Raw genomic sequence first — 15,452 nt, 5'->3', positions numbered from 1 at the left:
GAGCCAGAAGCAGGTCCTGAGGCCATTGGAGAACTGTGGTCATGTTTGAGGTTTTTGTTTTTTGTTTTTGTTTTTGTTTTTGAGATGGAGTCTCGCTCTGTCACCTAGGCTAGAGTGCAGTGGCACAATCTCAGCTCACTGTAACTCTCAGCCTCCCGGGTTCAAGTGATCCTCCTGCCTCAACCTCCTGAGTAGCTGGGATTACAGGCACGCACCACCACGTCCAGCTGATTTTTGTATTTTTAGTAGAGACAGGGTTTCACCATGTTGGTCAGGCTGGTCTCGAACTCCTGACCTCATGATCCACCTATCTCGGCCTCCTAAAGTGCTGGGATTACAGGCATGAGTCACCGCACCCAGCCATGTCTGAGTTTTAAAGAGATTATTCCTGACATGGGGTGTAGAATGGACCCCTCCTCTGGCTGAAGGTGGATGTGTCCTTGGGTCTCAGTTCTTCTCTGCCACATTAGAGGATTAGACACAGTGATTTCCAAGGTTCATACCAGTCTTAACATCTATCAAGCCTGCAACAACATTATTATCCAGGATACTTGCCACCATGGAGTATAAGCAGCATGGGAGGGCTTGTGAGCCTTTTTTGTACCAAGAGGGCTCAGAGCACCATCCATCAAAGCCTCTGACAATTACCTTCCCATTTCTAGCGTGGAGGTGGAAAGGTGTGATCCCTCTCCTCACTCATCACAACAACCACAGCTGACACACCTGTAACAAAAGACAGGTTAACAAGAGAAAAAGCAAAACAAATGTATTTAATCAAAGTTTTCCATGACATGGGAGCCTTCAGAAATGAAAACCCAAAGACCCAGGGGAGATTTTATGTTTTTATGCTTAGGTTCAATGAAGAACAGATAGCTGTATAGAAATATGATTGTGCAAAAGGGTATGAGCTAAGGCTAATAGACTGAGGAGGGACCCCAAAAAGGCCTGGCTGTTGGATTCTTCTTGGTCTCTTGTGTAGCACTCCTTCCTCACTCCTCCCTGGTACAGGGCAGGACCCTCTGGAACTAGGGTCTTAAGATCTGCTATCCAACAAGGTAGTTCAGAGAATTCCTTTATGGACAGCTCTATACAGAAAGGCAGGGTGAAGGTTAGAGCAACAATTCTCATTTCTATGGCTTGCCTTGGGGGAGAAAGGGGAGCAGGGGATAGAAAGGCAGGAGAGGGTCAGAGAGAACTTGCTTCTGAAGCCCCTCCAGTGTCCTTCAGTTTAAAGTCCCCATCATGCTAAGGTGCCATACCTTGGGGTCATGTTCTGAGTCCCAACCATGACCACCCCAGTGAAGGGGCAGGGCATAGCAAGGTGTGGGTGGGGGACCCTCTTCAGCAGATACAAGTCTGTGAGCTATTCTTACCCCACCTCACCAGGCCCCTCCAGCCTTTTCTGGCTACTTATCCCAGCCCCAGAATTTGCTTACAGGACCACAGTTTATTTCAAGTTTCAGCACAGTGGCTTGACTTGGCCAGAGATTTATGGCTGAAATGAAGCCTCTGGGCTTGGGTGTCAGCATTTTGCTTGGCTCAGAGGCTTGCATTCGCATTTGAACCAATCAATACATGCAGGCATTAAGTGGTATTTAGGCTGCCTCTCTAGGGAACAGGACAGGCTGCTGGAATCATTTGAGCATGAGCAGGGAGGATGCTTCTAGGACTGGGAAATCCCAGGAGCTCTGAAGTGGGGGCCCTGGATCAATGCCCCAACTCCAACCCCGCTCAAGACTCAGGCCTCAAGCTGGAGGCAGACTATACTGAAGGAGGGATCCCACAGAAACGGCCATATTTAAGTTTCAATGTTGTCTTTATCCTTCTCCACAGGGATGATGTATTGAAGAAAAAAAAAAAAAAAACTTACTGCATTGACTTGACTTGAAAGAAAAGATTGTATTTGAAAAGAACAGATGGTGCTAAAAAGTTATTGGAAGGAAGAGAGAGTTAGGAAACCAAATTCCAGGTTCCCACTGGCTGCTGGTGGGTGATGTGCCCACATCTCCTTACAGAAAGAGTTAGCAAGGCAAAATGATCACCTGGGACTCTAATCACAGAAAATTCACCACCCACCCTGCCAGAAAGATTGTCTGGCAAGTTTGTGGAGTGGAAAAACCCCACTGGGATCCCCTCCTGTGGTCTCTTCTCTAATTCTAAGTGATTCCTGGAATGCTGGCACCAACCACACTCTCTCTCCTCTCACTTCCCCTGCTCAGAATTCAGCTGGGTCCCTCCGCACAGCTCCCTGGTGAGGGATGCTCAGCAGTTGCTAGAGGAGGAGGTGGCTTGCATGGGACCTAATCCAAAATTCAGAGAAACAGAAAGAGGAAATTCAGGATTCACAGGGTCGCTACTCTTGATTAGAAGTTTTCTCTCACTTGATTTTTTCTTTCTTTTTTTTTTTTTTTGTCGTCTGGAGAATCAGTGTTTTTTCCTTTAAAAAGAAGAAAAAACCACTGATGCATCTTATATGTATTTTTTATACAAACCAGAGCAATCTTAGACAATACTACTGGGACCAATTGTTGTTTGGGAATCAACTTAGATCCTTAAACGTTTTATTTTAATTTGCAGCTTCTAAATGAATGTTAATTCACCAATGCTTGATGTAGGGCCAAATTAGTGTGGTGTGGTCCATTGATTAGAGTTCCTCATTGTCTTTCTCATAAATCACATTCATAACACCTCATCCATGATGTTCAGTCTCCATTTCCTTAAAATGAAAATAATTTTAAAATACTTGTGAAGTAATCTGAAGGCTCTCTGGAGGCTTTCCGGATTTTTAAGATTTGTTTCCTGATCTTTCTGTTGCCCCATTCATACCTAATTCAACAGTAATTATTTGTAGTGACTCACCAGCTACCAGTCTTTCCAAAGTATTCAGATGTTCTCCTGCCTCTTTCATCTACTTAATGAGTACAGCTGGCATAAACAGTTTTAGAAACTGTAGGGGCAGAAAGGTGTGTCACTTTTCCTTACCCATCACAAGGGTCACTCTGGACAATCCTAGGACAAAAGACAGGAAGGCAAGAGGAAAGCAAAACAAATTTGTTTAATCAAAGTTTTACATTACTTGAGAGCCTCCAGAAATGAAGACCGAATGTCTTTGTTTGGTTTGATGAAGAGTGAGCCGTTGCAGAAGCAGATGGGACAGATAGGAGATGATCCAGTGGTGACAGACTGAGGCGGAAACCTAGCAAGCCTGTGGGTTCAGATTCTCCTTGGCCTCCTGTCTAGCATTTCTTCCTCCTGGGTGTGGAACAGGACCCCTGTGGAATGAAGGTCTTCAAAGCAGCAGGGAGAGAATAACCATTCTAGTTTTATGGCTTGCTCCAGGGGAAAGGGGTGCTAGTTCCTATGACTGATTTGGGGGAAGAGGAATTCTGGTTTCTACAACTCACTTCAAGGGAGAAAGAGGGGCGAGAGACAGGAGAGGAGAAGGTCAGAGAGAACTTGCTTCTGAGGCCCTTTCAATGTCCTTCATTTCAAAGGACTTAGCATGCCAAGGGGCCATACTTTTGGGTATTATGTTCTGAGTCTGATAGAATAAGCATAACTGACTCTCAGTCGGTGTGGAAATCAAATGATGGGAGCAGGGGGTCTAGGGGTTACTAAAGAATAACCTTGAACACTCAGTAACCTTAGGCATTCAGTGACCTTGAACATTCAGTGACCTTGAACACCAGTGACCTTGAGCATTCAATGACCCTGAACATTCAGTAATCTTGGACACTCAGTGACCTTGAGCATTCAGTGACCTTGAACATTCAGTAACCTTGAACTTTGAGTGACTTTAAGCACAGTAACCTTAAATACTCAGTAACCTTGAACATTGAACCTCAGTAACTTTGAACATTCAGTGACCTTTAACACTCAGTAACCTTGACCACTCAGCAACCTTGAACATTCAGAGGGCACAGCGTATTTCACAGCATGTAAAATGTAGAGCTTGTGCTAATCCAGCAAGCAAATTAGTCACACGAAAGCCAGTTAAGAACACTTCTACTACTATGTTTTTCTTACAACTGTGGCTATGATCAGTCTACTCCTCCCCATCCCGACTGCAGTGATTTCAAGGCTAAGTCTGTAGAGGTAGACTCTTCATCTCCTACTTTCTGGCCTGGTATACAGAATGAAGAAAAAATGCTCAGCCAGGGCCAGGGTGGACATCAGCCCCCCACAAGCCTGCATATTCCAATCCATATTCTGAAGATGCAGAGGTCGAGTAGATAAGGAATAGGGTAGCCTGAGGCAACACTGAAAGGGGCCAAAATATCTGCAGGATGCACCGTTTACTAGCATGCTGTTCTTCAAGCACAACCCACCTCTGACCCACCAAAAGCTCTTCTAAAAAATGAGTTACTTGCATTTGGCATACATCTAAACCTATGTGCATTATAGTAGGATGTGCCAGAGTTTTAAAGATAGTCTTGGGTTCACATTGCCTCCTGGTACTTACTACATGAACCAGCTGTGTCAGCTCTCTGAGCCTCAATTTTCTCTCTTATAAAATCGGGATGATGATATGTTTCATGCATTTGTTAGGAATATTAAGTAAGATTTTCATATTTAATGGAAAGGGTCCTGAAACCTTTACGTCTGGAATGGGAGGCTCTTCTCCAAAACCCCCAAATCCCACCACACAGTCAATCTCTTATTTCACCTTCTTATAAGATCATCAGCCACACTGGATTTAGGAGAGAAAAGAAACACTAGCATAATAATAACAATAGTATCCGCTAATGCTTATTGAGTGCTAACTACATGCCCACATGTCTCAACCCATGTAATCTTCACAACACCCCTTTATGAGTCAATTATTATTCCCACTTCTTAATTACAAAATTCAGGCACAGAGAGGTTAGGTTAGGTAGCTGGCCCAAGGTCACACAGCCAATAAAAGGCAGAATTGAGACTATAAAACTCTCAGTAGCCGTGGAACTCAAGTGATGAGAGCAGGAGGTCCAGGGGCCTGAGGTCACACAGCCAATAAAAGTCTGGCTGCTTAATTATTATATTTCTCTTGAAAGAAGGAAAGGAAAAGGGAGGGAGGAATAGAAGCAAGAAAGAGAGGAGGGAGACAGGGAGGGAGGGAACGAGGGAGGAGAGAAAAAAAGGAGAAGTTAGAAGAACCTCAAAAGAAGCTAGGAGGCCGAGTGCGGTGGCTCATGCCTGTAACCCCAAAGGAGGCACTTTGGGAGGCCAAGGTGGGCGGATCACCTGAGGTCAGAAGTTCAAGACCAACCTGGCCAACATGGGGAAACCCCATCTTGACTAAAAATACAAAAATTAGCTGGGCATGATGGCGCACACCTGTAATCCCAGCTACTTGGGAGGTTGAGGCATGAGAATCCCTTGAGCCAGGAGGCGGAGGTTGCAGTGAGCCAAGATGGTTCCACTGCACTCCAGCCTGGGTGATAGAGTGACACTCCACACCCTGCCCCCCCCCCCCAAAAAAAAAGAGGCTAGGAAAAGGAGCTCAGGACCATTTATGTTGTCTTTGTTCCAAAACATGAGAAAATAATTAAGGAAATGCAATTTGGAACATCTTCTATGCCTCTACCCCAGTCACCCACATAACATCTCTGATGAAATGAAAACTGCTTTACAGCTGACAATGCTAAGGTCTCAACAAGCAGACCTGCAGCCCCAGGGAACCCATCCCTGCCTTGGCCCCTCCTACAGAGCCTTGAGCCCCCTTAGCCTCAGAGCAGCTCTTCTCTACGCTGGGCCATTGGGAGCCAGATCCTCTCTCAACCTGAAACCTCTTCCTATCACAGCTGATCCTCTTCAGAGCACATTCATCTAACTTGTGGGAAAGTATGAAGGGCAAGCGAATAACAAAGCCAAGGCTACTTGGATAAAAGACTCCATGCCATACGCCATGTGTAATTATTATTACAGAAAATTAATAAGCAGCAAAGGACTTCAAACTAAAATTTACATTGATCTAGCATTTTTTTCCCTGCTATCTCCCATAAAAATGCTTTAAATGCAGGCTGATTTAATGGAAACAGTAAAAAATTGTGCTGAATGGTTTATATTTGCTACAGAGTTACTACAAAGTATATTTTAAGAAAAACTTGAAAGTTATGTGTTTTTTTTCCTGTAGGATAAGATTAGAGAAAGAAGTTCAATTGTTTTTTTTTTTTTTTTCCTTTCTTTCTGTATTGATCCAGACAAACTCCCACAGGCTCAGTTCTTTGTTTCTAACAAATCTTCACACCTTCACACCTTGTCCAGACACTTGTCAAGAGAGATTCTTAGCAAAGACACATGTGGAGGAATGCCAGCAGTGTGGCCTGAGTCTTGACAGGGTTATGCTTGATAATAATCATCACCACGTGACTGTGTTCTATGTGACAGGGACTTGGCTGGTTATCTACTTTATGTGGCTTTTGTCATTGTCAATCTCACCTGTGAGTTTGGCCATCCCAGCTGGGAGCTCAGTCACCATCTGAATGACTTGGCGCTCATGACCAGCACAGGACATGAGGATGGCCACATCTTGTAGCTTCTGGTCCCCAGCCATGTTCATCAGAGCCAGAAACAGAAATAAAGCCTCGGAAAAACAATTTCTAACCTCAAGGAGCTTAAATGGCAGAATAAAATGGTGTTCTAAAGATTATAGAGGCATGCCAACCTACATTTAAAACTCAGTTATAAGCAGTGCATATAGTAGGCCTTTAATAAGTTTTAACTTTTGTTGGTTATATTATTAATGCTGCTGTAGGTAGTATTCATATTGACTTGGTCCAAGCCCGACCTGCATTAGAGAGAACATTTACGCAACAGATGGTAACTGTCATAGTTGAGAACTCAGGTATCCTCCAGGTCTCAATTACATAATTCTCTGGTTCCTTCTGATTCACTCTTGGCAAATGGAGGCCAAGAGTTATGTGATGAGCTATGCAGTAATAATGCAACCACCAAAGTTCCCCAGTCTTTGTGTTTCTCCTAACAGGGAAGGCATCATTATCGTGTGAATAGATGACAGCTAGTGTTCATGAATTGACACGAATGTTTGGATTAACTCAGCTCCACTGCAATATAAATTTTGACCAAGAGTGTCAGAAACTTGTCTGAATTAACAGAAATATGTTCATTTGTCCTCTCAGTCAACAAATATTTTTTGAGTGTCTACGATGTATAAGGCATTGGAGACATGTGATGAATGATCCACCATTCTGGCATTAAGGAGGTGGGAAGGCAAGACACAGAAGTCATCCTTCCTGTAGAGGCCAATGAAAAACATTGGCACCCTCAAGATTGGACCACCTGTTCTCCAAACACACACTGTCTATGTGGCCTCTGCTCATGTGCTCATGCCAGTCTCTCTTGCTGCATTTCTGCGTTGCCCTTTTCCTAATTCCTGACCCCTCTTCACAACCCATCCTCAAGATACTCCTATCCTGACCACCCATTTGGAGACATCACTTTGGCCTCTGCTTCAATAGCATATGGTGCCTATACCTCTCACTCACCTCTTGTATGCTACCATTCACTAAAAATCTTGGCACATATGTTTATTCTTTCTCGTCAGTCTGTAAGCTCCTTGAGAACAAGGCTAAATCCTAAACACTTCGCATCCCTAGAGCATCCAATACTTTAGCTAGTGTGCAACAATGCACCAGTAAATATCTGAGAAATGGAATGCGACTCAACAAATGCTAACCAAGAACTACACAAAACATCTTTTCATGTCCTACAGGAAGATGCAAAGGTAAAGAAGAAGGTTTTACTCTAAGTGAGGTGGAGGCCTTTGGAGGATTCTGAGAGGAGTGGTGATCTGCTATCATAGTCAAATCCTAATACATCTTGTTGCAGGGATGTTCTAACATAACTTCTTGGGGTTGTATTTAACATATAAAATGCATTTAACCAAGTTTTTCTTTATTTAAACAAATGTGATGGCTGCTATTCATAAATTGCAATACCTTTCTCACCCTCTTTTACTATATTCCTTTCTCCTTTGACTCTCATAAATGAATTGAGATGCAGATATTTGCAAGGACCAGTGTCATTCCATGAAGAAAGCAGTGGTTTCCATAGGAATAGCTCCGCTTATGGAGCTCCTACTGTGTGCTGAGAATTATTACTCTGCATACATCCTTCTCAAAAATCCTTACAACAATCCAGCAAGTTAGGCATTATGACCTCCATCTTAAAAATAGGGAAACTGGAGCTCAGAGGAGTTAAATCATTTGCCTAAGGTCGTGGCTTAGGGTGGTGGATGGTGGAGCTGAGAGCTGAATCTAGGCCTTGCCTTGCTACACTGCAGCAGCTAAAACCATCTCAGAAAGGCATTCCTTTGAAAAGTGTGTAGGGTTTGAGGGCTCACTTAAGGGAGCCAGCCCTATGTCAACATGATGCCCATCGGGATATTGCACAGAAGCAAAGTATGACATGTTCCCTGTCTTGTCAACTGCCACTAATGGTCCTCACATGTTGTCATAAAGTGTCCCTTCATTCTGGGCTTAAAATAACTTGGTGCCTTTGCCCTCTTGAGTCACAGCTGCCAACGTTTCAATCTCATCAGCGGCTTGCCTTGTATCAGATGTGCCAGACAGTTTTCTTTAAACATATAGAGCTAAGCTGGTAAGGAGCCGTGGGAGCCTTAGAAATTCTTTTTGTTTCCGAGTCAGAGCTTCTTATGGTTTTTTTGTAGATTTTTCTGACAATGTATTTCACTATCTAGCTGTTGTGTCTATCCTGAAAACCCAAATTGATGATCCCTCCAGCAATGCCAAGTAGACATATTCTTCTCTATCTCTGAGATTTTAGGGAAATGAAATGCAATTGATTGTATAGACTGATCCATAGGTTGCATTGTCTCTTGTGCTTGCAGTCTTGGAGCAATAATATGCTTTATTTTAATCTTAAGTCTGCAGGTAACTCAATGTGTGACCTTGAGCAAGTCTTCACTTCTCCAAGGAGGGTGAAACTGAGTCTTTCTGCAGAAATAAATCTGTGATTCTGTGATTGATCATTCTCCTACCACCTCTGTGGGATATTATTTGTCCATTGGAGATTCCAGGGCTTTCATAAAATGTTTTGCTACTAGGACTCCTGCAATCAGCTAGGGAAGTATAGACATCAGATCAATAAGGGCCCTTAGGGAACTTTTAATTCAATGCCTGCATTTTGCTAATGAGGAAAATAAAACCCAAAGAGGTGCAGGAACTTGCCCAAGCCCATGCAAATCCACGACCGGAATCCAGGACTCAGCTCCCAATTCAGTGGCCTTTCTATATATCCCTTCTAGCCTGTAGGTCAGAAATGGACCTGATATTCACAAGCCAACCCTCCTGCCTTTTTTGATGGACTCTAACATACTCATTATAATATAGGCACTCTGCAAAAATGGGTGGTCCGTGTTTTTCTGAAAAAATTCATGCAAAGTTGGAGGCAGAATACAATTGATCAGAAAACATCCAACATTTCAGGCATTTTTGGAGAGAAGTGCCTTATTCAAAGTCATCAGGCAAATGAGGGGCAGAGTCAGAACTGGAACCGGAGAGCTCCAGAGAGACACGGGGAAGATAATGGATTGGGACAAGCTGTCCATACAGTCCTCTGGCTTCCTAAAGTCCAGATGGACACCCCACACTGTCACATTGATTGATGGAAGCACCAGTGATAAGACAGTCACAAATCCCCAACACATGGAACCAGCTGTACGTTTGTCTCCAGGAGGCTCTAGGTCAGAACATAACCTTCCCTTCTGCAAGCCTAAGTAGAATTGCCACCAGCCGAAGGGACAAAAGCAGGACCCTAATAGGCTCATCTGTGACCACTTGGGTGTAAGCAAAGAAAATGGAGGTAGACCAAGAAGAGAGTTTAGATTTGTTTTTCACTGGGTTTTTGGCGGTCTCTTAAACAAATCTGACCCTAGGTATAAGCTTGCCCTTTTCTAGTCCCAACTTCCCTGGATATAAAATACGTGTTTTGCAACTGCTCTGAAAGTTATTAAAGTTGCAGCAGTAAACTATGGGAGGCCAGAGAATTTCAGACAAAAGTTATTACATCGGTAACTCAGAAACTAATTCCTAAAACTCTTGACACATTTATCCAGAGGGCTGGTGCCAATATAGAAATGGAAATCATTGTCAAGGGCCACTGTGTACCTGGAATTAAAATCCATCATTCCTCAGAGCAGAGAGCTATGATTTTGGCAGAATATGAATACTCCTGCCTTTCACCACTATCTTTCCTCAGAAATAGGTCCTTTATTTTTCAGAAGAACAGGACAAATTCTGTTCTTTTTGTCTTTTTGTTTGTCTCCTTAAGAACCCCTTGTTTACATGTTCTTTTCAAATATTGCTTTCTTTGACAGTCCCTCGTTTAAACCGAAAGGCCTCCTTTTCCTTCAATTACACCAGTTTTATTGTGGATGGAAATCCTGCTGGGTACAGTAACAGAGAACAAATTTTACAGTAGCAATAATCCCTTCTACAGCATCTATTGTGGGGAAACTCAATACACTTTTATTAAATGGTTGAAGAATTGGCTTCAGTGATCTGAATTAACTACAGAGAGCAAAGATAGGGAAGAAGACTACCTCTTTCATTCAGCAGACACCCACTGCATGGCAGACACCAGAGACATAAAGCTACCAGCCAGGAGCACTGCACTGAAAGAGATGGTGGATTGTCTTAGGCAATGCCTTCATCACCAAAAGTTAGCAAAGGCAGAAAAGATTTGGTGGGAATTAGTGTTAGCAAGCGCATGCAGAAATGGGCCCCCGATTCACTGTGGGAGGATTGACAATATGCCTAAATGTGCACACACTTTGACTCTGATTCTAGGAATTTGTCCTTAGGCCGTATTTAGATAAGTACACAGAGTTAGCCTTGGAATAATCGTGATCAAGAAAAAATCAGAAGCGACGCACAAGTCATTAAAAATGCAATCATTAAAATGATAATGTAATCTATATTGTCTTGTGACATACCATCAAGTGAGCAAGTGCAACCACAGAGTACATGTACTATGGTCTCATTCATGAAAAATTAAAATGGATTAAAATGGACAGGTTGGGCTTGATGCAGTGGCTCACACCTGCAATCTCAGCATTTTGGGAGGCTGAGGCAGGTGGATGGCTTGAATCCAGGAATTGGAGACCAGCCTGGGTAACACAGTGAGACCCTGTCTCTACAAAAAAAATACAAAAATTATCCAGGTGTGGTGGCTCACAGCTGTAGTCCTAACTACTCAGGAGGCTGAGGTAGGAGGATCACCTAAACCTGGGGAGGTCAAGCCTGCAGTGAGCTGTGATCACACCACTGCACTCCAGCCTGGACAATACAGCAAGACCCTGTCTCAAGACAGAAAAAAAAAAAAAACCTGACATGTTGTTCCCTTAGGTGGTGACTATGGTTATTGCTGGACAATGGTATTCTAGGTGACTTTTACTTTCCATTATCAGCCTTTCTGAATCGTTGGATTTTCAATGCTTTTTATTTTTTACAGTGAGCATCACTTTATATTTAGGGGGTGGAAATGTTTAAAAAAATTTATTTATTGGAAAGCTAGTTTTTCCCTTAATCCTTTACCATTTGTACTGCCGTACCAAAGCCCAACCTACTGGTAAAAAAAAATGTGAAATATTGTGATTATTTCATAGATGTATAAATAAGCCAAAACCCACCATCAAATCATACACTTTTTTTTTTTTTGAGACAGAGTCTGTATCGCCAGGCTAGAATGCAGTGGCGATCTCTGCTCACTGCAACCTCCATCTCCCTGGTTCAAGTGATTCTCCTGCCTCAGCCTCCCTAGTAGCTGGGACTGCAGGTGCGCGCCACCACACCCAGCTAATTTTTGTATTTTTAGTAGAGACAGGGTTTCACCATGTTGGGCAGGATGGTCTCAATCTCTTGACCTCGTGATCCGCCCACCTTGGCCTCCCAAAGTGACACTTTTTGTACATGTAATTTATTATACATCAATTATACCTCAATAAAATTGTTTTTAAGGAAAGAAAATATGAAATAATCTAGGTAATTTTTATTTTCCACACAAACCACTCAAAATAAGTAGGTAAATAAATCCACACACACACACACGCACACACACACACACACACACACTCGCAGACATTTATGAATCGATGCTGGAAAGTAAATTTGATGGTCCAATCAGTGACAGGAGGCTATTTCAAGAGGTTACTAGCATGAGCAAGGTGTAAAAGTGTTCATTTAATTTATTCTCTATTCTCTGACAGTGTCAGTATCCTTGATTATAGGTGGGTGCGGAGCTCACCATTTCACCTGCTTCCATCTTTTTCTGTTTGCACCTTTTGCAAAGTCCACGTCAATCTTAGGTACCTTTTACCCCAAAATACATGCTTCGGTGCACTTTAATTTTCCTGCAGTAAATAAATAGCTCTTACTAGCTTCCATCTTAAGTAACTGTAGAACAAACCTGAGGGTTCCAAAACTTTCTATCAGATAAAATTCTGAAAACCAATCATTCTTTCTAGAGATAATTTTGAATAGAGTGATACATGTTTTGAAGACATTTCCTGGAGTCTGCTGGCAGGTTTTCTCAAGTATATGTATTCTTTCTTGTGATACTCGCTACTGAAATAGTCCAAAGAACTGCATTTGCCTTAAACAGAATATCACAAAAGAAATGCCAGTGGTGAGACTGGGTTTGCGAATTGGATCTCTTAAGTTTGCTGGACTAAAGGAAAATAAGTATTTGCATGTTGCTGTCAGAGTCACTGTCCTCAGTGCCACTTAGAGTCCCATCTCTTGGTGCCCATGAAGAATGTGAGCCCTGAAGTCCCTGCAAGGACATGACCCTGTTCACATGTTAGGCCTAATTTTCATAACTGTTTCTCTATGCTTTTCTCCCCTGCTTTCCAATGCAACCAGTTGGACAGTGCTCCAGGGAAGAATCGGGCGCCCAGACAACCCATTTCGAGTGGCCCTGGAATACATCTCCAGTGGGAACCGCAGCTTGTCTGCAGTGGACTTCTTTGCCCTGAAGAACTGCAGTGAAGGTATCTGAATCTGGCTTTCCCACACTCCTTGGTAGCCTATTGTGTTAGACGTGTCAATAACCTGCAATTACGTTTAGCTGGGAATGTGCACACTTAGGAAGAAAAGTCTAGAGTGGGCTAGGTGCTGTGGCTCACACCTGTAATCCCAGCACTTCGGGAGGCCGAGGCGGGCAGATCACTTGAGGTCAGGAGTTCAAGACCAGCCCGGCCAACATGGCAAAAACCCTGTCTCTACTACAATTACAAAAATTAGCCTGGCGTGGTGATGTGCACCTGTAATCCCAACTACTTGGGAGGCTGAGGCAGGAGAATTGCTTGAACCCGGGAGACAGAGGTTGCAGTGAGCCAAGATTGTGCCATTGCACTCCAGCCTGGGCAACAGAGTGAAACCCCATCTCAAAAAAAAAAAAAAAAAAAAAAAAAGTCTAGAGTGTTTTAGGGGCTAGTTCTGAATGATGCCAGGTGATCCATATCCCAGATAATCAATTTCAAAGAGCTAATATAAAATTATATCTACCTTGAGAACACATAGGCACATAGAAGGGAACAGCAGACATTGGGGCCTAACAGAGGGTGGAGAGGGAAGGGTGGGAGGAGGGAGAGGATCAGGGGCCCAAGAATGAAGTTTGGACCCAGAGGAAGCCTGAGGCACTCCCAGACCTAAATTCACAATTTAGGCTATTCCTGAATAACTTTGAAGGCCCATATCCCACAGTCATCTGTCCCATGTACAGGCCTGGATTTGAACTTTGCGCCTCTGGGAAGTGGTGTGTGAAAGAGATTCTCTTAGGGAGGAAGCCCTACTGACCCCGCACCAACCCAGCTTCTTTTGCCCCTGTGGCTCTTCATTTATTGCTGGCTTTGCAGGAACTTTTATAGTGTATTTTGTTTTCGTTGTTTAATCAAAACTGGTTTATGTGTGGGGAAAAGAAAAATCACCATAATGTGATAGATTGAACCACAGTTCAAGTTGAAAAGGTGGTTAACCTATGGTATGAGGCAATGTATAAGAAACATGTGGTTTGGGAGCAAGCCAGGAGCTTGTACAAATGTTTCCGCACTCATGAACTTGAAGACTTGTGAATGTCTCTGGACATCATCAGTCCTCACAGATGTCAAGGATCTATGTACCATACAAAAGAGGCTATCAGTTGAAATGGAACCAGTTAACAAGAATGTGACAGGGAGAAAGTATCAATTCCCAGAATGTTCTCATTTGATCATCATTAGGAAAAAGGAATAAGAAACTACCAAAGTCCAGATATTAGGCCCACTACAAATACTCCTGCAACAATTTCTTGACCTGAAAAAAATTCTTTGCATGTTAAAATCAAGGATCTCAACCTATAGATGTTTTCTCCCTTGCCCTGCAACTCCCTCTCACCTAAAAACATTCATTCCCCATAGCCTGTGTTGCATTCGCAGTGAGTCTGTTCCAGAGACCCGTTCCTTGTCTGCTTTCCTATCTTTACAAAACCAATAGAGTTGACCTACCTAAAATCTCTCTAATGATCCAGAAAATTTCCACTGGCAGGGCACCCTCTTAGAGGAGGGAGAAGGTGAATCTTTACTCTGATTCCCTAGAGAAAGTGGCTTGACCCAGATACGTGGGGAAGTTCTCATGGTCCAGCTTCCTTCTTTCAGTGGCTCTAGGTCCAAGAACAGATGGTCTCCTTGAGGAAGCAAATGTTCTCTGTGTTTCTTCTCTGGGTCAGACCACTTGTGATCAACAAGGGATGTGGAGGGATTGATATGGATGTGTAAGGCAGAGAATAGTGAAGAACAAGGTGATCTCAGTGTTTGCCTAGAACTTCTAAATTTCCTTCCCATAGAAGACAAATTCAGGTGCACATCAGTAGGCATAGATAAATTGCAGACATAAGAATCATCCTAAAATTACACTCATATTTAAAGGGAAGGGGTTACTTTAAAGGCATACTCAATGTCTATTCAATGTAGACAAATGTCTCTGTTTTCTGGGGTCATTGCTTTGGTTAAGCCAGAAGAAGAGGGCATAAAAGGAGAAAAATGGTGTCTTTGAAGGAGGTGAATAGGGCTGGCTACATTACTGGCCAGGACTGTAGGTAGGTCTGCAGGATGCCTGGTCTATATTTCTTTTTTTTTTTTTTTTTTTATTATACTTTAGGGTTTTAGGGTACATGTGCACAATGTGCAGGTTTGTTACATATGTATCCATGTGCCATGTTGATTTCCTGCACCCATTAACTCATCATTTAGCATTAGGTGTATCTCCTAATGCTGTCCCTCCCCCCTCCCCCCACCCCACAACAGTCCCCGGAGTGTGATGTTCCCCTTCCTGTGTCCATGAGTTCTCATTGTTCAATTCCCACCTATGAGTGAGAACATGCGGTGTTTGGTTTTTTGTCCTTGCGATAGTTTACTGAGAATGATGTTTTCCAGTTTCATCCATGTCCCTACA

The 15,452-nt window shown here is 43.1% G+C and overlaps 1 protein-coding gene across 1 annotated transcript in view; it reads left to right on the top strand.

Moving 5' to 3' along the window:
* Positions 1-15,452, top strand: part of ALK (ALK receptor tyrosine kinase) — a 738,718-nt gene that overhangs the window by 532,713 nt on the left and 190,553 nt on the right. Inside the window, exon 5 of the mRNA XM_032172602.2 lies at positions 12,885-13,012. Coding sequence (XP_032028493.1) covers positions 12,885-13,012 — 128 coding nt within the window. The remainder of the gene's footprint in view (positions 1-12,884; positions 13,013-15,452) is intronic.

The sequence above is a fragment of the Hylobates moloch genome, unplaced genomic scaffold, assembly GCF_009828535.3.
Source record: "Hylobates moloch isolate HMO894 unplaced genomic scaffold, HMol_V3 SCAFFOLD_13, whole genome shotgun sequence".
NCBI classification, from domain to species: Eukaryota; Metazoa; Chordata; class Mammalia; order Primates; family Hylobatidae; genus Hylobates; species Hylobates moloch.
Note: the sequence above shows the minus strand (reverse complement) of the source record. Positions and strands in the feature narration are given on the sequence as shown.